This window comes from Palaemon carinicauda, chromosome 6 (assembly GCF_036898095.1).
Source record: "Palaemon carinicauda isolate YSFRI2023 chromosome 6, ASM3689809v2, whole genome shotgun sequence".
In the NCBI taxonomy this organism is placed as follows: Eukaryota; Metazoa; Arthropoda; class Malacostraca; order Decapoda; family Palaemonidae; genus Palaemon; species Palaemon carinicauda.
The window spans coordinates 140,257,287-140,284,669 of record NC_090730.1 but is presented as its reverse complement, the minus strand read 5'-3'; the positions used below and the strand labels follow the sequence as shown (position 1 = coordinate 140,284,669).

At 48.0% G+C, this 27,383-nt stretch overlaps 1 protein-coding gene across 1 annotated transcript in view; it reads left to right on the top strand.

The window, feature by feature from the left end:
- The window catches only part of ND-B15 (NADH dehydrogenase (ubiquinone) B15 subunit), a 32,899-nt gene that overhangs the window by 4,115 nt on the left and 1,401 nt on the right, over positions 1–27,383 (top strand). The window contains exon 2 of the mRNA XM_068374735.1: positions 4,741–4,884. Within this exon, the coding sequence (XP_068230836.1) occupies positions 4,741–4,884 (144 nt within the window). The remainder of the gene's footprint in view (positions 1–4,740; positions 4,885–27,383) is intronic.

Here is a 27,383-nt window from a genome sequence, read left to right as displayed (position 1 = left end):
TCCCAAGGCCCTCTGGTAGAAGGCCTTCCAGCAACGGTGGGACACCATCGATGTGTTGCCTCCGTAGCTTGCTCCACTTCCCGCCGGGAGTCTATCCAGCATCTTCTCAAAGAGAGAGAATTTTCGCAGCAAATGGTGAAAAGGAGGCCTGGACACCTGCGCAAGTCTTCCGCAGTAGTCTCCCAGGCGATAGAGCGAGTTTCTGTGGCCGGTGTCGGGGAGAGGGCATCCCTCCACACGATGCCGCTTACAGCAACAGCGGAGCCCCTAGCGGGATTGCGGGATAAATGTGCCTTTTCAGTTTCGACTGTGAAAGGCTATCCCTCAGCCTTAAGTCTTGCCTTCTGGCTCTAGGGACAAACATTTCTCTCCCCGCTGGAACTCTTCCTTCGCATGCGAGGCCTTGTCCTCTCCTGCCCTCAGTCGAAGGTGAGACCTCCTCCATGGGTCGTGGTTCGAGTCCTTGAGTCTCTAAAGAGACCCCCTGATGAACCACTACGTAAGTCCCTAGACCACCACCTTTTTTGGGTAGACAGTGTTCTTGTTAGCTTATCTTCAGCCAAGCGAGTCACATGGTCTCTCTTACGACTTCGCCCATTCAGGGGGTTGGGGGGAGGCAACATTCAGGTTCGTCCCTGAGGTTTGTTGCCGAGTCTCAAAATCCGGGAGTGCCGGACCCGCTATTCCTTCCAGGGTTCGAGTCTCCGTCCTGTAGCAGACGACTCAGACCATCTCCTACCTTGCCGGTAGGGAGTCCGAGCTGGTGTCTTCAGAAAACAGCTGCAGTTAGTCTTCAGGCTCAAGTCTCGTTCGTGGATCCTGGGTAACGGTGAGAAGGGTCTCCAGGGGTACCATCTTGGCCCGGAGTCGCAGGGTGCTACACCCTGCCTTGAATCCTGACCCTTCTCCGTCGCATCGCCCTAGAGCCATGATGTCATGGGCTTAGATACGTCCCTGCCCTTCATGGAGCATCTTTCAGTGACGCAGGTCCTACAAGCGGGGATGTTGAAGCATCAGACCTTCTTCTCAGCCCCTTACCTGCAAGACATGACCCACAGGAGGCTCGATACGTTCTAGCGGCCCTGTGTGGCTTCACAACAGCTGGTCTAAACCTCAGGCTCCTTGATGGACAAGTAGCAGAAGGTTGAGGGCATTGTTACCTGGTGTTAGTCTGCATGAATGAAAAGATCTGTCTGGCCCTTATTCTTTTCTTTATCCTCTCCTCCCACGGAGAAAGCAGCATCCTGGGTTCTCTGCACAGCTGACCTCAAACCACTGCAGGTAGACCATGATTCCTTGTGTTCCTAGTATTAGGTGTAATACTGTCATGTCTCCATACCCTGATGAGGTGGTATTGGGAGAGTCCTAGCCTGGATTTCCTTCTGAGGGACTCCAGGTCAACTGCCTGGGACAAGTCACTTTTTACCTTTGCACACACCTTACGTAGGCCGCGGCAGTTTCACAACCGCCAGCGAGGAGCAGGGATTCCCTATTGTCCGAGTACTTGATCGCTCGAGTATGGAATCCCCGGGCAAGCCAAAGCCAGTATGGCCGGGACTTACCACCCTTCCTAAGGGTTAAGTCACCCCATGTAAATAGTGTGGTTTGTATTTCAGTTACGGAACAAATGACAAATTCGTAGATAATTTGTATTTTTCCTAACTATACAAACCTTAGCTATTTACAGTTATGTGCCTGCCAGCCCTGTCCCCCAAGATAAGTCCTACCTCTAAGTAAAGTGGACTATTCTCCGGTGTGTGTGAGGGGGAGGGGTAGCTAGCTACCCCTCCCTACCCCCCGCTAACTAGCGGAGGGGTTGGAAACCCTCGTTAAAACTTTTATGGCTCGTCGTTCAGCTACGCCAAAGTAATTACCTCATGTAAATAGCTAAGGTTTGTATAGTTAGGAAAAATACAAATTATCTACGAATTTGCCATTTTCTTTGAAAATAATCTTTCTTTCCATCGCAAATGAATAGTTAATAAGGTATACCCTAATATATTCTATAGTAATGGTGAGCCACCCAGTAGGAACCGGGGTTTTTGGGTGGGGAAATTTACTGGCGAATTGATTAATTATGGTAAAACTAACCTTTTCTTTATATATTATTCTCTGGACGCATAATAAATCCATGAAAAATTACACAATATTGGCATCCTATTCCATTGAAATATTTACAGTCGGGCCTCTTTAATCACGGTTTCGGTTTTTCGCGGCTAAGGAGAAGAAAAAAAAATTCTTTGTGATGATTGTTTACCCAACATTAAGAATTTGATTTCTTATAGTTGACAACAGGTTTGGGATTGCCAAGAACATTACAATACCTTTGTTCCGTAACTGAAATACAAACACGCTATTTAATATGGGTAATTACTTTCGGCGTAGCTGAAATGACAAGCCATTAAATTTTAACGAGGGTTTACTACCCCACTGCTAGTTAGAGGGGGGGGTAGGGAAGGGTAGTATACTACCCCTCCCCCCCTCACACACACCTGTGCTGAGCTCACTTTGCTATCGGCTCAGGTGTTAGACAGACCTGTCTCTCATCACCCTCGCCTACACTGACAGCCATTAATCTTTGTTTGCTTTTTCTTTTTGACAGTGTTTGGAAGTTGGCTTCTGCGATGCTGAAGTGTCTCGGCTTACCTGACTGCCCTTGTGGGACTTGTATATCGGCGGTCGAAACAGATCCACACACCTTATGTCCTTTTTGTAGGGGCCAACGGTGTGACAGATAAATTATGTGGTGAGTGCAGGGAGTGGTCTACCTCCCAGTGGGAGAGGTCTTCCCGGCGCCGGAAGAAGTTCCTTCTAGAGCTTTCTTAAAGAGAGAAAACCCCAAGGACTCTTCTTCCGTAGCCCAAACCTCCTTGAAGCTCCCACTCGATCGGCTTCTTCCGAGAGGCCGGCGAGTGGTAGCGTAGGCCACATTTCTATTAACCAATCTCGGGGTTTGGGATAGGGAGTTGCCTCCCATAGCGAGGCAGCTCCTCCTCCTTCCCCGGGGGAGGATTTAATTTCTAATGTTGCTAATGATGATTTGTTACAGCTTTGGGCTTCCTTGGGGCTTCAGGGCTCGCCCTCCAAGGAAGCCCCGTTTGACATAATCAGGTTAGGGGCAGCTGTCAAACAGTCGCCGACGTTGGCAGAGGTTGATCCTTTGTCTATCGTCGACGTTGTTGTGGCAGAGGCTTCTGATGAGTTATCTCAAACCTCTGGTCTTGTTGCTGATGTAGCTGAAGGCTTAGCTCCCCCCTCCGAACATCCTTCGAGGGAGGAACCAAGTCCAACGGTCTCTCCCGCAGGTGATTCTTCCCCTTGGGGGAGTTCACTGACAGACTCCTCTTCGGAGGACTGCCGACAGTCTACCTGCTGCCCCCAGAGGGCGTATAAGGCGTAAGGCCCGTCTTCCCCTCCGCCGTAGAGGCCTTCCTTCACCTCACAAGGGTGTTGGGAGGCTCGTCTTCGCCGCAGTCCGCCGCAGAGGAACCTCGTCAGCGTTCACCTGCTCTTCCAGCTACATCCCTGGACCTGTCCGCTGATCGTTCGCGATCTCCTACTCCTGCCAGACCTGCTGACCTGCAGTCGCCTTTCCTAGCTGCCGACGCGCTGTGGGCACCCACACATCCTGCGATCAAGCAGGCCACGATCCCTTTGGGGCAAAAGGGACTTGGCATTGTTACCCGGTCTTAGTCTGCATGAATGAAAAGGTTTGTCTGGACCTTTATTCTTTTCTTCATCTTCCTCTCTCTTGGGGAAAGCAGCATCCTGGTTCTCTACACAGCTGACCTCAAACCACTGCAGGTAAACCATGTTTCCTTGTGTTCCTAGTATTAAGCTAATACTGTCACGTCCCCATACCCTGATGAGGTGGTATTGGGAGAGTCCTAGCCTAAAGTTTCCATCTAAAGGACTACAGGTCAACTTCCTAGGACGAGTCACACTTTATTAGACCTTCACACACAGCTTGTGTAGGCCGCAGTCCTTGCGTAGCAAGGTTCTAGCGAGGTGTAGGGACTCCTTATTGTTGAGTGCTGACACACTCAAATAATGAGCCCCTGGGCAAAGCCAAAAGCCAGTACTGGCTGGGACGTTCCACCCTTACTAATGGGTGAGTCACCCTTATTAAATAGCGTGGTTTGTATGTCAGTTACGGAACAAATGACAATTCGTAGATAATTTGTATTTTTCCTAACTATACAAACCTTAGCTATTTAATCAAACTTGCCCGCCAGCCCTATCCCCCTTAAAGTCCTACCTCCAAGCAAAGTGAGCTCAAGCACAGGTGTGTGAGGGGGGTAGTAAGTTACCCTCCCCTACCCCCCACTAACTAGCGGTGGAGTAGTAAACCCTAGTTAAAATTCTAATGGCTCGTCATTTCAGCTACGCCGAAAGTAATACCCCTAAGATTTGTATAATTAGGAAAAATACAAATTATCTATGAATTTGTCATATTTACTGTATCCTCACTTCAAATTTTTTTAACTATGCAGGAACGTAAAAAAATACATGGGAAAAAATTTAAAATTAAGATATGAATACGAAAGGATCTAGGAAAAAACTAGTAATATTGATGTCTGCTATCTCTGAAGAAAATACACTAAAAAGTACTTGTAGGTTTAGTTATTTAGCAAAAGTGCAATTTTCTTTGTATAATTTCATTTTGTATTAGTATTGGCTATAAACTTTATTCTGGTGTCTGTGGTCTTAAGTATTGTAAACAATTTTTCTCTTTTACAGTTTGATCCAGCCATACAGAGATACATTTCCATGAAAGTGACATTGTTTGATCATTTTAAACCTACTATGAAAACTTCCCTTTTGGGCTTTGGTGCAGTTCTTTTCCCTATCGTTGGTTATGGCCTCCTGCTAAAATATCAGCATGTAAGTCTCTTTTGATAACCTAAAACTGTTTTACATATCTGCATTGTGATTTTTAAAGTAGCTAGTACATTATGAAAAGAAATTCAGTTGAAGCTTATTCATTTGATTTTTTATTTGTAATCTTTGTTTTGTACTTATATCATATTTCCTGTGTCATAAGACGCTTTGTTTCCCCAGAAAAATGGCCCAAAAATCACCCTGCATCTTAGCACAATGAATAAAGTTGTGTGGGGAAGTTTGACTTCCCTCAAATACCTGTCATGACATACAAGCATTCACACTCACCTGATATGAAATATCCTGCAAATATCATTCTTGTATATTAAATAAGTTTTGTTCCTACACTAGATACAAACCCTCATTCTTTACTATACAAGATATTCTAATGCAAGCTGGAAAATACGGCAGAAAACCTGAACAAGGTCGTTAATGACCGGGCAACAGGCGGGGGACTGCCGGTCGGTAGCTACTGAATACCTTCAATCAAATTCTAGCTGTCGCAGTGGTAACACCGCTGCTCCTGCTTTTGTTTGACTGGCAGACTAGCCTTTCTTTAGTGGTTTTTGATTAACTTTTTCTTTGTTCCGCAACCGAAATACAAACCACGCTATTTACATTGGGTTTACTTTCGGCGTAGCTGAAATTGACGAGCCAATAGAATTTTAATGAGGGTTAACTACCGCCCCGCTAGTTAGCAAGGGGGTAGGGGAAGGGGTAGCTTGCTACCCCTCCCCCCCACACACCGGTGAGTTGTCTCACTCCACTTTTGGCTCGGACGATGTCCAGACGTGTCTGTCTCTCGTCCTCGCTTTTGACAGCCTTAATCTTTTTTTTGCTTTTCCTCAGACTTGTGTGTTTGGAAGTTGGCCTCGCCCTTTTATCACTATCATGCGCAAGTGCCCTGGACTCTCCGGCCGCCCCTGTGGTACCTTCATGTCGACGGTCGAAACGGATCCCCACACCCTTTGCCCGCAGTGTCGAGGTCAAGCGCTCTCCTACGCGCCACCGCCACCTTGACCTAGATCGCCATAAGTCTCCTACGCGCACGCTCGCCAACTTGCCAGCGTTCGCCGACGCGCCATTGCTTGCCCACGCGCCACAGATCTCCAGGACGCCATCGATCTCCTGCGCCTTGCCGGTCTCCTGAGCCATAGCGATTTCCGCTTCCCTCACGCGTTTTTTCACCTGCGCGCCCGCGCGTTCCTTCACCTACGCGCGAACGCGTCCCCTCGCTAGCACGCGCAAACGCGCGCGCGCGCGTTTATCCCCGCGCGACTATGCGCCCACGCTCCAACAGCCTCCCGCGCGCGATTCCTTGAATCCTCCTCCGTGCGAGCGCCAGCGCGACCCCCATTCTCGCCGGGTTCCGCAGCTCGTGCCTGCGGCAGGGACGCGTGCTTCCAGATCGCTGTCAGGATCGCCACCGTGCAAGCGCAGGTCTCTCTCTCAGGACCAGGAAGAGTCGTCGGAGAGGTCTAAGCAACATTCTTCCCTTTCTTCTTTGTGTCCGCTCCGAAGGGTCAGGAGATCCCCTTCCCTCCAGCGGGAATTACGGACACTGCGTCCGTATCTCGTCAGTCTTGGTTTGGTCCTTTGATGAGAGCGGTGGTGCAGGCTATGAAGCCAGCCCTCGCCGATCTGGGACTTAAGCCAAGGACAGACTCGCCCCTGCTGAAGAGAAGGAGAGGAGTGGACTTCGTGGTGACTTCTCCAAGAAGTTGGCTCCTAAGAGGTCCGTCAGGAAGGCTCCATCCCCTTCGCAGTCGTTTTCTCCTTTTCCTGTAGACGAGGCCTTTTCGTCCTCAGGAGAGTCCAGCAAGGCAGGGACCTCTCCCTCGGTACCAAGGGGAGAGACCCCTCCTCGAGGAGGAGAAGCGACTCGCGTGGAAGGTACCTTCCAGACCTTTTTGCTGGAGTCCTGTATTCCGCCCAGGAGGGAACCCAAGGACTCAAAGACAATTCCAAAGACGTCTTCGCGGATTCGTCAGGAGCCAACCAGACCCCGGGAGTCGTCAGGAGCCAACAAGACCCCGGGAGAACGTCCACGTGTCTCCCCAAGAAGAGCCTCTGGGGACAGGAGACTTAGCTGCCAGTCCGCAGGGAGGAGAGCAGCATGCCTTCTGGCAGGTCTTGAATCTGATGAGGCAGCTCAACAGATTCAAGGACCCGGAGATTGCCCCTCGTGAAGGCAAGGACACGGTCCTGGACCAGGTCTATGGTACTCAGAAGCCCTCGAAGGCCAGCTCGGCTTTGCCCTGGTCCCAGGGGGTGAAGAGTGCCAGAGACAAGGTCGACGCTCAGCTCTCAGACCTCGCCTCTTCCAGCAGTTCCTCTGCCAGGAACAGACTCCTCCCACCTCCTCGGTTACAGCAGAGGAGGTATTTTGAGATCATGGGGGATTCCGGCCTAGCTCTTCCCCTCCACCACTCGGTGGAAGAGCTTACAAGGGGAGTTCCGCTTGAGAAGCTCTCCGCCCGGCAGGTGACATTCTTGGCGTCGGAGATCCTGAGCCAGGAGAAGGTCGCGAAGTGTGCCATGCAGGCCACTTCGTGGCTGGGTTCTCTGGGCATCCTATTGCGCTCCGAGGACTTGTCTAAGGAGAGCAATAGGAAGGCCCTGGAGACCTTCCTCCTCTCGGGCACTTGCTCCATCGAGTTCCTGGCCCACCAGGTTGCCAACCTGTGGGCCAACTCGGTGTTGAAGCGTCGTGATGCGGTGACCGAGAAGTTCCACCCGAAGGTCCCCCCGCCGTGGATGTCTGCAGGCTCAGACACTCCTCCATCCTTGGAGGAAGCTTGTTAGAGCCCAAGGACATGGAACGCACAGTTGAGAGGTGGAGGAAGTCTAGCCAAGACTCGCTCCTCCAGAGGGCCCTCGCATCTCGGCCCTACAAGCCTCCAGCTCCGTTGCAACATGAACAGCAGCCTCGCAGGACACCGAAGCAGGCTCCAGCAGCTAAGACAAAGGTGTCTAAGTCTCAGCCCTTTCCTGTCAAGGACAAGAGGGGCGGTAAGTCCTCCAGGGGAGGCAAAACTCCTAGAGGGAGCGGCCGTGGCCGTAAACGCTAGGAGTGGCAGTCCCCCCGAGTGTCCACCTGTGGGGGGATGCCTACAAAGTTGCGTGCACAGGTGGCAGCAACAAGGGGCCGATTCTTGGACGGTCTCCGTGATCGGCCAAGGTTATCGCGTCCCATTCACGACATCTCAACCTCCCCTGACAGCGAATCCAGTGTCGTTGAGCTCCTATGCCATGGGATCGGCAAAGGGGCTAGCCCTTCAGGCAGAAGTCGAGACCATGCTCAAGAAGGATGCTCTCCAGGAGGTCGTCGACGGCTCCCCAGGCTTCTTCAGTCGACTCTTTCTTGTAAAGAAGGCGTCTGGAGGCTGGAGACCCGTCATCGACCTCTCGGCTCTGAACAAGTTTGTCAAGCAAACTCCGTTCAGCATGGAGACAGCGGACACAGTCAGACTTGCAGTGAGACCACAAGACTTCATGTGTACACTGGATCTGAAGGACGCGTACTTCCAGATCCCAATCCATCCGTCTTCCAGGAAGTACTTGAGATTCAGCCTAGACAGCAAGACCTACCAGTTCAAGGTGCTGTGCTTCGGTCTCTCCACAGCACCTCAGGTATTCACCAGAGTGTTTACCCTGATTTCGTCATGGGCGCACAGGAACGGCATCCGTCTCCTCTGATATCTGGACGACTGGCTGATCCTGGCAGACTCGGAGTCGACCCTTCTTCGGCACCGAGACAGGCTTCTGGGACTTTGCCAAGATCTAGGGATCATGGTAAATCTCGAGAAGTCCTCTCTGCAGCCGTCCCAGCGACTGGTTTATCTAGGCATGTTATTAGACACCAATCTCCACAAAGCCTTTCCATCAGAAGACAGGATAGCAAGGCTGAGGAGGGTGGCAGAACCCTTCCTCAGGCGGGAAGAGCTTCCAGCCCAATCATGGTTGCGTCTTTTAGGTCACCTAGCCTCCCTGGCCCGTCTGGTCCCGAACGGCCGTCTCAGGATGAGATCCCTGCAATGGCGGCTCAAGTCCCGGTGGAGTCAAGGCTCCGATTCCCCGGACTTTCTGGTCCCGATAGGACCCACGGAACGGGCGAACCTGCGGTGGTGGCTGATTGACGAGAACCTACGAAAGGGAGTGGATCTTCTCGTCCTTCCCCCGGATTTGACGCTGTTTTCCGACGCGTCAAAAGAAGGTTGGGGGCCCCACATTCTGAACCAGAGGATCTCAGGCCTTTGGTCAGAATCAGAAAAGTACCTGCGCATCAACCTGCTAGAGATGAAGGCTGTATACCTAGCTCTTCAACAGTTTCAACGGACCCTGGTGGGTCACTCCGTGGTGGTGATGAGCGACAACACCACGGTAGTGGTTTATATCAACAAGCAGGGAGGTACTTTTTCACAACAGCTATCCCATCTTGCGGTAGAGATTCTGAGGTGGACCGAAGTCCACTCGATAACACTTTCAGCTCGCTTCATTCCTGGCAAGAGGAATGTGCTCGCCGACAGTCTGAGCAGGGCTTCGCAGATAGTGATTACCGAGTGGTCTTTGGATCGTCTAGTAGCCAACAAAGTCCTGACTTAATGGACAAGTAGCAGAAGGTTGAGGGCGTTGTTACCCGGTTTTAGTCTGCGTGAATGAAAGAGTATGTCTGGCCCTTACTTCTTCCTTCATCCTCCCCTCTCTTGGGGAAAGCAGCATCCTGGTCTCCGCATAGCTGACCTCAACCTCTGCAGGTAAACCATGCTCCCTTGTGTTCCTAGTATTAACTTAATACTGTCGCGTCCCCCATACCCTGACGAGGTGGTATTGGGAACGTCCTAGCCTAGATTCCTATCTAAAGGACTCCAGGTCAACTTCCTAGGACGAGTCACTCTCTATTCCTCCACACACAACTTATGTAGGCCACAAGTTCCTTGCGGAGCAAGGAACTTGTGAGGCGCAGGGACTCCTTTTTCTCGAGTGCTACTCACTCGGATTCTGAGTCCCCGGGTAAAGCCAAACCAAGTAAGGCTGGGGACTTTCCACCCTTCCTAAGGGGTAAGTCACCCAATGTAAATAGCGTGGTTTGTATTTCGGTTACGGAACAAATGACAAATTTGGAGATAATTTGTATTTTTCCTAACCATACAAACCTTAGCTATTTAGACATATTTGCCTGCCAGCCCTGTCCCCCAAGACAAGTCCTACCTCTAGGTGAAGTGAGACAACTCACCGGTGTGTGGGGCAGGGGAGGGGTAGCAAGCTACCCCTTCCCCTACCCCCTTGCTAACTAGCGCGGGGTTAGTTAACCCTCGTTAAAATTCTAATGGCTCGTCAATTTCAGCTACACCGAAAGTAAACCCAATGTAAATAGCTAAGGTTTGTATGGTTAGGAAAAATACAAATTATCTCCAAATTTGTCATTTTTCTTTATTAGATGCGATGTCCTCTATTATGAGAAAGTGTCCCAGGGTTCCCCCGAAATCTTGTGGCACATTCATGTCACCACCGGAGGTAGATCCTCATTCCCTATGCCCTTCGTGCAGAGGTCATAGGTGTTCTGAAGGCTCCCCATGCCAAGTATGTAGAGAATGGTCCCCCTCTCAGTGGGAAAAGTTTGTGAAGAGAAAGAAGAAGAAATCCAAGAAGGATTCGCTACCTCCAGGTTTGCTTTCGAAAGGTAAGGAGTCTCGGGCCTCTTTTTCGGCCTCTCGATCTCTCCCTTCAGACTCTTCCTTGCCTCCATCCTCCGGGGGCAAGTCAAGGAAGAGCGGCACCATTGACTTGACCCCCATTCCCCCTGGTCAGGCGGATCATGTTGCCCCTCCCAGTGGGACAATTTCTTCCGCCATCGGGAATAACTCTATTACCGCCTCCATTCCAGATCACGTACGAGTGGTATGGCCTGCCCTTGGACTTCCTGGTTCTCCTTCGGAGGAAGTGTGGAACCGGTTCCTCGCGGGCACAGTTTTACCTCGGGTCCCTTCTGTTTTGGAACCTTTGGGAGTCCCCGACCTCGCCTTCATCCCGTCATCTCAGTCGGCGGCCACAGAAGTTTTGGCAGGTATAGTAACTTCAGCGCCTACTTCGCCCCTCGCTTGCGCTTTTACGAAACCACAACGTCGCAAGCGCAATCATCGCAATACCACCCCCTCCTCCTCATCGTCTTCGTCCTCCTCGGAAGCTAGGAGGGAGAGAGAGAAGAGGAAAAGGAGAGCTCGCTCTCCTTCGCCCAGACGTTCTCGTAGGAGAGAGAGACGACATAGGAAGAGACGTCATCGTTCTCGCTCTTCCTCGCCTTCTATCTCTTCACAAAATGTCTCGCCGAGAGACTATAAGCGCTCTCGTCGTAAACATAAGAAGAGCGCATCTTCGCGTCGTCGTTCTGCCTCGCGATCGTCTTCCTCTCACGAGGGATCATCTAGGCGCTTTAAGAAAAAGAGCGCTACGATACGTTCTCGCTCTTCGTCACAAGAGAGTAATAAGCGTAATAAGGGCTCCCGTTGGAGCGATTTTTCATCTAATCGCGCCCAGAGCACGGACAAGGGAAGAGCGCGATCCCTCTCCTTCTCTTATTAACTTGAGGAGCTCGGATCGCTCTAGGGAAGGGAGAAAGAGCACTTCTCCTCGCCGTCGCTTCGTACCAACAGAGAGAGAGTGCTCCTGTCCTTCAACCTCCCGATCGCGCAAGTCTTCGGACATATCCACGCGGGGTAATTCAACTCGACCTCATGTTTCAGACAGAGCAGCTCCGGCTCCCGTGCTCCCTAACGAGTTACGGAATACGAGCCTCATGAGAACCTCGGAAGAAGACGCAGGGGTTCAACCCTTCTTCTCCTCGGTTGAGAATAGAGGAAAAGGCCAAACCGCCGATCAATGCAACCTCTTACTGAGACAGTACCGATAATTCGGTCACCTATGCCTAGACCATCGACTTCCAGGCAAGATCAGGCGCGCACGGCACCATTAGCCAGCGCTCAGCCTTCCCTTGGAATAACGGCAATGGAATATCCTACTTCGCCGTTACCTCCAGACACTCGGGCTTCTATTGCTCTTCCTCGCGAGGAATTAGCACGACTGGAAGATTCCTCGGAAGAACAACCATCAAAGGACATGGAGTCCTCATATTTGAGGGCTCTAAGAACTATGTGCAATATCTCAGGCCTCGGTGATCTACATCTGTCGCCTCGACATACCGACGCTCCAGCTTTAGACAGACTATGTCGTCCTCCACCAAACCCTAAGACCAGAATTGAACTTCCCTGGTCTATTCACACTGCAGGCCATCTGAGGAAGGTCTCGCAGGCGGTCTCGGGGGAAACGGGTTCCTTGATGTCTCAAGGGTCCCATAAACTTCTGCAATTCCCGTTTTCGAGGCAAAAGCATTTTTACAAGGTCAGAGATGCCAATCCTTTTCCTCTGACACTGGATCCCCTCACAGCAAGGCTCACACCTGGCTGCTCATCAGAGAGTCTCTCTTCTCTCCCAGTCTCCTTCACCGCCTCAGAAGTCTCGGCAAAGGAAGCAGCGTCAATGTCCCTTCTGGAGGCATTATCCAGGTTTGACACGTGGTCAGGTACAGTTAGCTACCTAGCGAGTCACGAAGACCTATCAAACCAAAGCTCTATGCAGTCCCTGCAGGAAGTCCTAGCTGCTGGGGCTAAGACAATGGACTTCCTAACTGCTACAACTGCAACCATGTGGGGCAACTGGATTCTCAAAAGGAGGGAATCAGTAGTCTCCAGACTTCATAGGAGCATCGGTAAGACCGAGAAGTCAGATTTGAGAAACTCGGATCTTCTGCAACCTCTCCTCTTTTCTAAACAGGCAGTTTCCTCTGCCTTAGATACTTGGAGGAAAGAGACGCAGGACACCACAATGCGAAAGACTGCTTCCCTTTGCACAATGCAACAGTAGCCAACTCCACAACCCAAAACCACAATCGCAACTCCACTCCCAGTCAAGAGCCTCAGTCTCCCCTCTTTTACAGCCAAACCCATGGGCAGAGGGAAGTCTGCTTCTCCTAAGGCTAAAGGCAGAGGGAGGAACCCTAGACAGAAATAGGGTCACGGCTCACCCCTCACAGTGCGTAGGGAGGTGTCTGCAGGGGAGTTGGAAGAGGTGGAAGGCTATGGTGGCCATGCAATGGACCATCAAGGTGCTTCGTTGGGGGTACCTCATCCCCTTCATAGGCTCTCCTCCTCCTCTATGTCCTCCCCCAATCTCGTCCTCCCAGGTCCCTCGGGATCCCGGGAAACAGCAAGCCCTAGCTCAGGAGATCCAGAGCATGCTTCTAAAAGGCGCCATTCAAGAGGTCTCCAACACCTCCCTGGGGTTTTTCAGTCGCCTCTTTCTGGCAGATAAAGCCTCGGGAGGTTGGAGACCAGTAATCGATCTCTTTACCCTGAATCAGTTTGTGAAGCAAGCTCCATTCAAAATGGAGACAGCAGCCTCCGTGACCCAAGTGGTGCGTCCAGGAGACTTTATGGCATCTGTGGACTTAAAAGAGGCATATTCCCAAGTGCCGATCCATCGCGCTTATCGGAAATTCCTGTGCTTTCTGGTTCAGAGTCGAATTTTCGAGTTCAAAGTCCCACGTTTCGGCCTCTCGACCGCCCCACAGGTCTTTACGAAGGTCTTCGAACTCATATCCTCGTGGGCTCACAAGCACGGAATATATCTGCTAAGATACCTGGACGATTGGCTACTCCTGGCCTCGTCCAGGGAGTTAGCTCTGGATCACCTGAGAAGACTTCTAGACCTTTGCAAGGACCTGGGGATCCTTGTAAATGCAGAGAAGTCTTGCTCAACTCCAACCCAAGTCTTAAACTATCTGGGTATGTCCATCAACACCCAGGTAGGGAGGGTGTTCCCTTCGGAAGACAGACTTCGGAGACTGGAACAATCCACCGCCCAACTCTTGTCTCCACTGCCGCCTACAGCCAAGTTGTGGCAGTGTCTTCTGGGCCATCTTTCCTCCCTGGAAAAACTAGTTCCAGGCAGATCAAGAATGAGAAATCTCCAGGGGCATCTGAAGACCCATTGGTCTTAAAAGATCGATTCCCCATTCTTGTCAGTGGAGGTTCCAGCTCTGGTGATACAAGATCTTCATTGGTGGTCAACCAGAGAGAATACCCAAAAGGGCATTCCCCTCCAAAGCCCCAGTCTGAAGTTAAAACTCTTTTTGGACGCATCACTACGGGGCTGGGGTTCCCACTTAGGCCCAGAATTAGCATCAGGAGTTTGGTCTCTGATAGAAGAAACTCCATATAAATCACCTGGAATTATTAGCAGCCTGGAAAGGCCTAAAATACTTTGTAAAAGATCTACAAGGATGAGAAGTGGTGCTGATGAGTGACAACTCCACAGTCGTCTCGTATGTCAACAAACAAGGGGGTACTCTGGCAAGAGACCTCTGTCTGCTAGCGGTCCAGATTTGCCAGTGGGCGGAAGGTCACAACATTCCTCTCACAGCCAGGTTTATTCTGGGCCGGAGAAACATCGTGGCGGATCAACTGAGCAGACATCACCAAGTGTTGAGTGGCGAATGGTCTTTGGATCCTCGAGTAGCAAAGACAGTAATAGCTTTGTGGGGTTTCCCCACAATAGACCTGTTCGCCTCCTCTGAATGCGAAACTTCCCCGCCACGGGTCCCCAGTTCCAGACCATCAGGCAGCGATCCAGGACTCCCTTCAACATTCTTGGGACAACCTGGAAGCATATGCCTTTCCATCTTTTTGCCTGCTCAGAAGGGTGATCAACAAACTCAGGACATCCGGGAACTGCAAGCTAACTCTAATAGCTCAGGCATGGCCAAGCAGAGAGTGGTACGCAGACCTTTCCCTGCTGGTTCAGCTTCCTAGGTATCTTCCTCCAGAACCCCATCTGCTGACGCAGCCACACAGTGGTGTCCCCCACGGGAGAATCCCCTTCCTGAAGCTTCACGCCTGCAGGCTGTCCAGTCACTCCTCAGAAGCAGAGGCTTTTCAGGGAAGGTGGTTGAGCACATGTCCAGGCACCTGTACCAATCTTCCACAAACCTCTACCAAATAGAAGGAATTACAGAAAACATCATGGAGCTAAAAATATCAGAAAGAGCAAGCCGAGGTAGATTAATAGTGCCAAAAAATATACCAGGAAAACTAAGGAAGGCGCACAGGACATTAATCCACTACGCACCAGCATCGATAATGCAGCGACTATTTAATGTGCTGCCAGCTCATCTAAGAAACATATCAGGAGTGAGCGTAGATGTGTTTAAGAATAAGGTCGATAAATACCTAAGATGCATCCCAGACCATCCAAGACTGGAAGATGCAAAATACACCGGAAGATGCATTAGCAACTCTCTGGTGGATATACGAGGTGCCTCACACTGAAGGACCTGGTGGAACCCAAACAAAAATAAGAGTAATAAGGTAAGGCAAGCAAGATGGAGAGTGTTTGCAGCTTGGTGTAGAGGACGAGGCGTGTCTCCACTCGATCCCTCTCTTCCTTTAGTGGCAGACTGCCTTGTGTACCTCAGGGAGGAAAAACTCCTCTCAGTCTCGGCAATTAAAGGCTGTCGTTCAGCCCTAAGCCTCATCTATAGACTGAGAGGGGTTGACCTTTCCACCTCAGAAGATATCAGATATCACCTTGTTGATTCAAGGTTTTGAGAGATCTTGCCCCCCAGTTGAGATTAGACCACCACCATGGGACGTGTCCCTGGTCTTACGTTCCTTGAAGGGACCACCCTATGAGCCATTAAATAGGACCTCTGACTACTTCCTAACCCTTAAGACCGTCTCCCTAGTAGCCCTGGCCTCGGCAAAAAGGGTCGGTGAACTTCATGGTCTATCCTACGAAGTCACCCATTCTAGAGGATGGGGGGGAAGTCTCGCTCAACTTCGTGCCGGGCTTTGTGGCCAAAACTCAGAATCCTTCATCTCCCGATGAGAGGTTTAGAGAATTTCAATTTTCCAGCCTCAATAGGGTAACACAGGATACCGACCAATTGCTACTGTGCCCAGTCAGGGTGCTAAGGAAATACCTGAAGCGCACCAGACCTTTTAGACCATGCCTCCGTCATCTCTTCCTCAGTACCAACAAGGTAAAGAAGAGAATCTCTCGCAACATCATCTTTTTCTGGCTCAAGAAAGTTATTGCGAGAGCCATTCACGGAGACCCAGAGGCAGCTCAACCCAAAGCCCATCAAGTTAGGGGAGTGGCTGCCTCACTGGCGTTTAAGAAAGATTTTTCAATCTCCCAAGTCTTAAGAGCTGGAGTCTGGAAACGCCAATCTACATTCACCACTCAGTATTTAACCGATGTAACACATAGGTCTCTAAACACCTTTTCTATAGGGCCTATTGTGGCAGGTCAACAGGTGCTGTAGCTACCTTACGCTCTTTCAGGGGACAGTAGCCATTGGTCAGGGATTCTGTGTTACACTAGGTTTTTAGAAGGACATCCATCTATCTTCTGCACTTCCTTCTTCCTCCCATCTGGGTATCCTAGTCTCTAACCAGTTTCAGCTGGATTCGCCAATGGAAATAAGGTATGAAACTCATCTGACTCCTCTCACAGGGTATAAGTTATACTCGTAGTCACGAGGGTTCCCCTCTTCAAGGTCAGGGGAATCCTAAGTATGAAAGAGTCCGAGTCGAATGTTCCCGACCCTCTTCATCCTGAAACATTTGTTTCCACGTAATTACGAACTTTCAGTCGTGCTAAGATTATGGGGATCTACAAAGAAAAGTTAACGGGAGATTTTTTCATCAAAAGTCTAGTCTGAGGACTATCTTCCCTAGGAATAGGGAACTCCTCAACCACCCTGACTTCAAGACTAAGTCTCCTATAGTAAAGAATGAGGGTCTGTATGTAGTGTAGGAACAAATGACAAACTTATAAAGAGTTTGCATTTTTCCCAACTTACAAACCCGAATTCTTTATACAAATTTTCCCTCCGTCACTGCCCCCTAAAAATAGTCCTAGCTAGAATCCGATTGAAGGTATTCAGTAGCTACCGATCGGCAATCCCCCACCCCTAACAGGTGGATAACTACCGGCCCGGTTGTTAACGACCTTGTTAAGGTTTTCTGCCGTATTTTCCAGCTCGAGCTAGAATATCTCCTATAGTATAGAATTCGTGTTTGTATGTTAGGAAAAATACAAACTCTGTTATAAGTTTGTCATATTTTGATACTGCACTTTGTTTAATAAAAGTAACAAGATTTGTTCTGCCACCAAATACAAACCTTTCAACTCTTTACTCTGGCGATATTTCAGCATGAGCTGAAACTCGCCATGAAACTTTAAGCAAGGTGCTACTCCCTTCCACTGGTTAGCGGCAGTTAGACCAACCACCCTGCTCACACACGCAGCAGCTACCACAACCCACTTTTTATTTTAGCTCGGAAGAGAACGTGTCAATCGTCCTTCCCGACTCGGGTAGAGGAGATGTTCACTTGAGTAGTCACCTCCTAAAGGTTTTCCTGAAAGAAGTCCGAGATTCGTCGTACCACGTTTGAGCTTTTCGGAACATGGCTTTTCAGAGCTAGATGATGGGTGAGTTAGGCGGATGTTTACAGCTCCTGCTCACCGCCAAATTAGTGTGTTAGCGCACAACCTTTCACCCAGAGAGGTGTGGGCGTGAAATCTACAGCGCGCTACCATCTATATGCCAACCTACTCGCTCACCCTCACTGAGACTTCAGCGCCCACAACTACTCGCCGCCTCAGGACAGACATCAATGCGCGTTTATGACCATGCGCCATTCCCACCCAACAATTGAGGGAGTTCAAAAACACATTCACACCTAGCCCAACACGCGCCAATTTTAGACGGTTTACAGCACACTCATCATAATACACGCCAGGCACCTTTCTCACCGATTCGAAACTTCTTATATAGTACACAAGTACAAGGAGACAAGCTCAAGTTTCTCTATTCAGAACACCCTAGGCTAGCTTCATCTCACTTTGATGAAACAGTGACCTTACAGGTTTTGGCTCAACTATGCAGGAGAGAGACATCATGTTCAGACACTCACGTTGCCAGAGCTTGCAGACACGCAATCTTTCACATCGCAATTATATCTTCGTCATTTTCCGATTTGGCAAGTTCCTGATCAGTGCTCGCAACACCATCAATACGCACCTGCGTAATGCTCGCCACATGTACTTGCTTCTCATTTGTTCATGCGTAAATACAAACACTCCTATTTATAGCGGTATACTTTCGGCGTAGCTGAAAGATGAGCCATGATAATTTTAGTGAGGGATAACTACCCCATCCGCTAGTTAGAGGGTGGGGGTTAGGGTAGACTGGCTACCCCGCTCACTCACACCTCTCGGCTGAGTAACCACTTTACATTATGGCTCGGTAGAGGAGGGACATGCTGCCTTTCTCTCCCGTAAAGACTTGTCTTGATTGTTTTTGTTTAGTTTTTCTTTTATGTGTGTGTGTTTGTTTTTATATTATACTACATATATATGCGTGTATATATGTATAAATGGAAACATACTCGTTTAATTGTTAAATACTTGTAACTTTAATTACAGTTGACAACGTATCCGGCGGTCTCCGCAGTAAAGGAGTTGTCATTGTGTTGATACTACTGCTCCCCTATCTTGCTGCCCTCCCCTGCGTGAATAGCCGGCAGTTCCTGAACATTCCCGTGTTTGTTTCAGTAGTTGAGTTAAAGCTTATACCAGTTCCGCTCCCTTTCGAGGAATTCTCTTATAAGGAAGGTGACTTATTCCCCCGAATAGTTCATGTTATGCAGCGGAGTTATGAATTGTAATTCATCACAACTTTTATTTCCTTTTCTAACTGATAGCATGGACGTAGAAACTGCGCTTCCTGTGGCAGCTCGTGAGCTGCCCACCTTACGAGGTAGCACTTGTTGTTGACCTTCAACTTGAACAAGGCTTGTTGAAGGGAAGCATAGAGTGCTGCCAGGAGCTTGTTAATGGGAAGCATAGAGTGCTGCCAGGAGGTTCGCCTCCAATGGTTGGAAAACCTTCCCTTACAAGGGAGTGTTAATCATCCCCGGAGTTGGGCTGCCCCCCCTCTTCCGAGGGGGAGCTTCCCTACTTCAGCAACCTTCCCTCTTTCGGGAAAAATTTGCTGACAGCTTGACGAGATCTGCTTCTTCCATCTCGACGTGGAAGACAGTGCTTCTTCCCCTTGAGCTGGGGAAAAGCAAGTCCATGGCTTTTTTCTCCTTCGGGGAAACTTCTCTCTCTCGTTCGCGAGAGAGATCGTAACGCCTATGCTTTTTCCCATAGAGCGGGGAGAAAGCTTGTCTTAGGCGATGTCCTCCTTCGGGAGGACTTCTCTCTCGTTCTCGAGAGAGATTGCTATGCCTATGCTTTTTTCCCATAGAGCTGGGAGAAAGCTTATCATACGCAATGTCTTCCTTTGGGAGGACTTCTCTGTTGTTCGTGAGAGAGATTATTACACCTACGCTTCTTTCTCATAGAGCTGGGAGATAGCTTGTCTTAGGCGATTTCCTCCTTCGGGAGAACTTTCCTCTCATTCGCGAGAGAAAACTTATGTTCAGCTTTTGTGTTGCAGTTGTGGGTTGTCGCAGGCACTGTATCCCATTGGTCAGACCTTGAGTCTGTTTCCGACGCTGAGGAGTTTGCTGATCCAATAGGGGCGGTGGCAGAGCTTTCTCCGAAGCAGGTTTTCCCTTTGGGGGAACGAGTCTCTTGTTCTCGAGAGAAAACCGCCTATAGGCATTGGCGAACCCCCTTACGCTTATGGTTCTCCTCCAGGGCCGTAGTGAGAGCCTTGTCTTAAGCGACGTTCTCATTCGGGAGAAAAAACCTACCCTGCCTTCCTCTCCGGAGGATTGTAGGGTGGAAGGCTTCTGACCCCTCTCCATCCTGGACGTTCTCCTCCTTTTGCTGTGAGGAGACGTCCTTTTGAATCTGTTGGTTCTACCCTCGGTGATCGTGATTCTTCGGGCTCTTGTCATGTTGATCCATGACTCTGGCCCTCAGTCGCGCTGAACTTTCAAGTTCATGCGACTTGAAACCTTTGGGTTTCAGTTATATTGAGCCTTCAGGCTCTCGTAACGATGGTTATGCTGAACCTTCAGGCTCTCGTACCATCAGTCACGCTGACCCTTCGGTGTCCCGTGACAAGGAAACTTCTGTTTCCCGTTTCTCTATCCCTTCAGGGCCTCGCAACCCAGGTTACACTGAGCCTCTGGGCTCTCGTGACTTTTGTCACGCTGATCCTTCCGGGTTTCGTGGCAGGGAGACTGCGGTTTTCTCGTTACGTTAACCCACCAGGATCTCGTAACATCGATATCGCTGAGCTTGTAGGCTCTTGTGCTGAACGCTATCATCATCAAGAGTTTCACTCTTACTCTTATGACAGAGTGTCTTCGGACTCTTGGCGCACGAGCGATTAGCGCTATGCGCCCGACCATCGTCATCAAGAATTTTACTCTTATGACAGAGAGTCTTCAGGCTCTCGGCACGTGTGATCAGTGCTACATGAGCTACCATCGTCATCAAGGCGATCAGTGCTACGCGCGTGATCGTCATCATCAAGAGTTTTACTCTTGTGACAGACGGTCTTCAGACTCTTGTCTCGCGCGTGCGCGACCATCTCGGTGTGCATGACCAACTCTACGCGCGCGAACATCTTCATAAAGAGTTTTACTCTTATGACTAAGCCTTCGGACTCGTCGCGAGGAGTGTTCACGCGCACGCGACCAACTCTGCGCGCGATCAACGCTATGTTGAACCCTCAGGCTAGTGCAGCCCATTCCTTGTTTTCCATCCAACAGGAGTTAGCGACGAGGTTCCTCACCGTGCGAGTTTTGATAGAGCGCGCGATCGTGGTTCACGACTCTCTGTTGCTCCCCCACCTGCCTTATACCTCTGGACACAGCTCTTTCTCTCGCTGCGTCACATGACGCTTTCCAAACGCCAGCGCTTGACATTCCCATGTCTCAGTCGAGAGAGGGCTCTTGCGGTTTGCCATCCTTGCGGAACCAAACTCGCCTTGCTTCGGTGGTTACCTCGTCTTCGGACGAAGTACCATCTCCTCTTTTGGGTGCAGAGGTTAATTCTCCTGCAAGGAGAGACACCCATCAGTCTCCAGTCTCATAGGCCTCCATCGCCTTAGGGACAGCAGTCGCCGATGCGACAACATCCAGATTCTATCCCTAAAGGTAGGCCTGTGCCACTCTTGTCTGCTGGGAAGCCTCCCACAGGTAAGAAGGTTCAAAAACCTGCCGAGGTTCCTAAACCCTGAAGGATGCCTACTGCCTAGGGGTTTCCATCTCCCTACAAGTAACTATGACATAGTTCCTTTGGGTTCTGATCATGTTTCTGGTCCCATGAACCCTGGTGGGTTCACATGACACGATTCCTGAAGATTTCATCAGAAATCAGCAAAAAAGTTCCTGCGGGTGCTCGTCACAACGATCCCTTAGGGTCGTGCGAAATAGATTCACGATCCCTTAGTGTTGTGAGAAAGGAATTCATGAAATAAATTCTGAACCCCTAGGGTCTCGTCATGGCGAATCTCTCGGTTCCCATGATCCAGAGTTTTTTTTTCAATGAAACCTCTTTGGTCGACACCCCCCCCCCCCCCATGGGGTGGGTCTTCCAGTGTAGCGTGACTTGTTACATCACTCTGCACTCCCAGTTGATTACTGCTTCAGCTAGGCTGGTCTCGCCAGCACCGATCCTTTCGTTTTTGAACGAATCTCCGTCATTTTCCCCCTACCCTCCCACTTCAAGTGGTTGGGTTATCAGGCGGCTTGTGATCCTTTCTCGTCATTGAGAAATCCTCAACTGGCGGGACGGAAACTAGCGAGGAATGAAAAAAAAAAAGACAAAAAAATTTTTCATTCCAGTTTATTTCCCCTGGCAGGTCTTGCCTGAATTAGATGGTATTTTTTTTTGCTAGTGAGAAAGCGTTCGATGGCAACTCCTTCGGGTAAGCGGTCCATGGCTATCTAATGTATGATCTTAAGCAAACCCCCACATACGAGATTTCACCCTTTTCGGGAGACACTCGTTCCTGATAAGTTTCACATAATTTCAACGAGTGTTGTTAAAACTTCATAAAGGCCGTAAGCCTTCCTGGAGCATGCGCTCTTTCCAGGACAAGACCGTGAGGTTATTCTCATGAACTCGGGTTCTGTTTGATCGAGTCAGCCGCATCCTGCCATTGTACCTCTGGTACAACGACTTATCGTTTTACACGATAGGCTTCTGAGACTTTTTATTCTACCCTTACAGGATTATCATCTCAAACAATTAGTCCCTAAGGAGCAGTGCTAGCTTACGCATTAGAACGATAGCAACAGTGTGGGAAGCTTTTCATTACGTTTACAAACTTTTCAAACCACGCCCACTGGTAACCAGATGTCCTTGTCTGTGTATGAATGCTGGTTAGCCCCTCCCATAAAGAGGAGGGGCAAACCAAAGGAGAAATGATCGTTTCTATAACTGTATATTTTGTTTGAGAACATATGCGCTCCCATTCAAAAAATTACTACAGCTAGTCAATGATAAAAAATTCCTTTGGCAATAATGTTGGAATTCGTCGCATATACATTATTTTCGCAACCGGATTCGTTGCAAATGTTTCCTGAGACAGAGATTATGCATGTGCTAGCGCAGATGGGCAAGAACATATGCGTGCAAGCGATCTTTCTGCCAATGAGGGCTATATACGGCTTGCAATTAGAATTCCATTCTATTAAGTTGTATAGCTATACCCCTTACTGAAACCAGGTTATTCAGTACATTATTTGGCCACTTTCCTGTAACCAGACATACGGTATTTACGTTCAGTCGTCTCATAGGCACTTCTTCCTTTCTCCCGATCGGAAATCTTGTCTCCTACAACGACTCTGACCGGAAACTTCTTCTGTTCCCTAGTAGGGAACATTCAATCCTTATACTCATATACCGATCAGAGACAGAGAAGTATGAATGTTTTCGTCCACAGAATGAGGAATCTCCGTTAGAAACTTTTTCAAAGTTCTTCAACTGGGTTCTGGACACGACTGTAAGTCCGGCTACGCCCGTATGCCTGTCATGCTCACAGTTCGGTGTTACTACTCTGTAGTAGACTTGATGCTTATTACATATCCAACAATAGATTGAAGATACGTCTCAATCTCTTCTTGGGGTTGGTTGGATGCGTTCGGTAATTACCGATCGGTACATTACATCACGCAGAATGGTTCCTGGACCTTCTACAGCTCCTGACGGAGTTCCGAGGTATCTTCCTCCACGACGTGATCTTCCAAGCAGCCACATGCCAACACTTAACAAAGCCGTAGCTTTGCTTAAACTTCACGCCGGGAAACGGTCCTTCACCTCCTCTCGCACAGAGGCCTTTCGCAACAAGATGCGGGAAAGATATCTAGGCACCTCAGACACTTTTCAGCGTTGGTCTTCAAGGCAAAGTGTTCGGTCCTTTGTGACTGATGTCATGGAAGAGGATTTTCTCCCTTCAGTGCCTTTACTCATACAAAGTTTGAGATAACTTGTCCGCCGTCAGATCTCAACCTCCTCCTGGGAACGTGGTTCAGGTCCTTCAGTCCCTGAAGGCCCCTCTCTACAAACCTTTATGCCAGGCAGCAGATTTCTTCCTTACATGGAAGACTGTCCTTTCTATTCACTTGGGCTTTGACCAAGAGAGTTAGTGTGTTGCATGATCCATCTTGTGATGTCTCCTACTCTAGGAGACGGGGAGAAGTAATCCTTAGCGGCATCCCTGAGTTGATTGCCAAGACTCAAAATCTGAGTGTGCTGTACCCTAGGTGCAACCCATTCAGGATAGAGTGTCTTCATTCGGTAACTGAAGACCCTTTCAACTGAGGTTTTACCCAGTGAAGAGTCTGTGGTGTTATCTTAAAAGAACAACACCAGCTCGCCCTCGTGTGTCGGCACTGTTGACCAGCACGGGGAAGGTCAAGAGGAGAATCACAAGGGTTTCCTTCCCCTCGGGGATCGGAAGGCTATTGAGTTTGCTCTCAATCTAGACTCTCCTCCATCTTAGAACCCAGAGCTTGTAATGTCAGTGGTGTTGCTAAGTCCCTGGCATTCAAGAAACTACTCTGTGGCGCAGATACTGTAAGTGAGCGTGTTGAAGCGTCAATCGACCTTTACGGCCCACTGCCTGCAAAGACGTAACCCACAGGAACATAAAGACCTTTTCCATGGGTCATGTGGCAGTTGCACAACAAATGGTCTAAATACCTCAGGTTCCTTGATGGACAAGTAGCAGAGGTTTGAGGGCTGAGGTTACCCAGGATATTCTTGGGTTAATAAGTAAGAGAGACTAGCTCCTTTCTTCCTTTCACCTTCTCCCCTCTGGGGGAAAAAGCTTCGCAAGCCTCAGCATAGCTGACCTCACCTCCCTGCAGCTAAGACTCATTTCCCTTGTGCCTCCTAAGTATAGAATAGTACTTTGTTACTTCCCCAATACCTTGTTGAGGGAGGGTATTGGGTAAGTCTTAAGAACAATAAGTGTTGTACTTGAGTTCCTATGTTAGACAAGATAAGACACAGAGTTAGTTCCTCTCACACATAAGCTTCTGCAGGCCGCTATCAGTGCATTACCTCATATCAGCATTTGATTTTAGCGAGGGTATGGTTCCTTCTACTATCAATCACAGATCAAAATAGGTTTTTAGAGCTGTTATGCGGAAGGAAGCATTTTGTTTTAAAGTAGTTCACCATCGACTAATCAGTATCATAATATTTTCGGTAAAGAATCCAAAATATAAATACACTATATAGACCCATTTGTTGTGGTATTCGAAATAACATTCTAACAGAAAAGTTATTGCTTAGACAATAACTTTGGTATAGTTTGGAAATTTTTTCCAAACTGAAAAACCTTACTTATACCCAGTTCACGAGTCTAATAAATCGTTTTCATTAGATAGAATATTACAATTGGTATGCAATAATGCAGCATATATGAATAAGTATTTCCGGAAACACACGTGTTTGTGTGAGCAGTCAATCATCAAGACAGTGATTCCATGAAGATGGTATTCATAATCACATACTGACCAATAAAGAAAAAATGACATAGAAACACTTGGAATATTGCCTTGGATTTCCTATATTATTTCCACGATCACTCCTTTTTGGAAAAAGTCATCTATAAAGATGAAAAATATTTTACATCAGTGGAAGCACGAACAAGGCCTTTCTGGAGGTGACGGAATACCAGCTATGATGAGACAAATATCCAGAAGAGAGCTAAGAGTGGAAGAATTTGTATTAATTTGTGGAGTTGGATGATTATTTGAAAGGTTCACGAGCAATGATTATGTGGATGTCCTCCTTCCCACAGTGTGAGCCATGACCATTTCCAATCCACACCCAATCGTTCTAGAGTACGATAATAGCCCCATCCATACCAACACAGTAGTTAGAGCTTGGTTAGAGCATCACCCAGAAATCCAGGTAATAAACTGGCCACCAAAGGGGTGCAACCTCAACCTCATAGAGAACCTATGGGCAATAATGGTTCGTTAATGGGACGTGGGAGAGCAGCGAACATGCTAAGCCTTCTAAACAAGAGTGTATTTGAATTGTGGGTGTTAATATTTCACTCTGCTTGGGCTTATAGCATCTTGCTTTTCCAACTAGGATTGTAGCTTAGCTAGTAATAATAATAATAATAATAATAATAATAATAATAATAATAAAGGTGGATGGACATCAAACTAAGGGGCGTTTACATTGTATATATGAATGATTCTTGAATTAGAATTAGAATAATGAAAATTTTTCTTTACTTTTCAGCAAATATTTATATTCAGTATGGTAAGCAACTGCATTTGGTCACTATTAGTCTAGTTTTTACACTATACTCCTGGGGTCATATAATCTAAATAAAGACAACCATGAAATGATGGTGTCTCTTATCAACCATCTTTAATACTAACTGAATATAATTACTTGTTAACCAGAAAATTACAGCTGGAACCAGAGCTTATTCAGTGGGAACATAGAATCAACATGTGTTTCATATCATGGTAGCAATTAAAACAATATTGCATTTTGTATAAGTGAATGCAAACATCCTAATCTGCCCACCTTTCACCCAATTTGTCTCATTGTTATTAACATGTGGTCAGTAACTATCATAGAGATATTCTATCATGCAAATATTTCAAGCATTAAGAGAGTTGTCTTCATAGAATCTACAAAATGCAGTAGAATTCATTTGTGGTGGCACAAAAGTTCATACCTCATTATAAATCGTAGCTTATAAAAAAAGAAGAAAAAAAAATAACTTAACAAGACTAAGAAAAGCCATAAATACACCTAACCAAACCTTAAGTAGTGTAATCTAGGGGAGGATATAAAGAAATAGGAAAATTATTTGTAGGTGCTCTCTGATGATTGACTGCTCACACAAAAACTATTGTTTCCTGAAATACTTGTTCACATATGCAGCATTGTTGCATACCAATTGTAGATATGCTATCTAAGAAAAATGAGTTGTTATTGGACTCGGGAATTGGTTATAAGAAAGGTTTTTCAGTCCGGACAAATTTTCTAAACTGTGCAAAAGTTCATTATTTTAGCCAATAACTTTTGTGTTAGAATGTTATATCAAATAACAACAACATAATTATAATTTGGAGTCATTGCCTAAAATTTTATGATACTGATCAGTTGATAGTGAATTATTTTCAAACAAAATTCCTCCTTCCCCACTTATAATCACACTTTTTTGATACACACACACACACACACACACACACACACACACACACACACACACAGAGAGAGAGTATATATATATATATAGTAGTATTCATTGTTTTTTCTTATTCCACCATTTAATCAAAATTCCTACTTTCAACTATAAATCCGAATTATAAGCATAAATAAATGATATTAACTTTGAAAAGTTATCATTAGTGAAATGACCGCTCAGGGAAAAAAAAAAAGCGTGAAGGTACGTTAGCGGCAACCTGATCCAAAGGGGGGGGGGCTTAACAGGTTAAGGATGTAACCGATAATCCTAACTAGCTTTTACTGTGTCCTGTGAGAGCTCTGAGGTGCTATTTGAAACTTGCAAGGCCCGCAAGACCTTGTCTGCAGCACCTTTTTGTGAGCTCAGGGAAAACCAGGATGATCTCCATGAATACAATCTTGTTCTGGCTAAGAGAAGAGATATCTCGAAGGCTCTCTTCATATTCTGTAGAAGTCTCATGAGTTAGAGCCTACAACATTAGAGGTATCAATACTTCTCTGTGATGCAAGTTCTCCAAGGCGACGTGGAGAAGCGTCAGATGATCTTCACCAGCCACTACCTCTATGATGTGGCCCATAGGTCCCTAGACACTTTTACTCTAGGACCCGTTGTAGCTGCTCAGCAAGTGGCATACGCTACCTGCACCTCTCTTACAAGACCAGGAACTGCGAATTGAGGGCCAAGGTTATGTATAAGACTGGGATGAAAGTGAAGAAATAAAATAACTATAACTGGCCTTTTC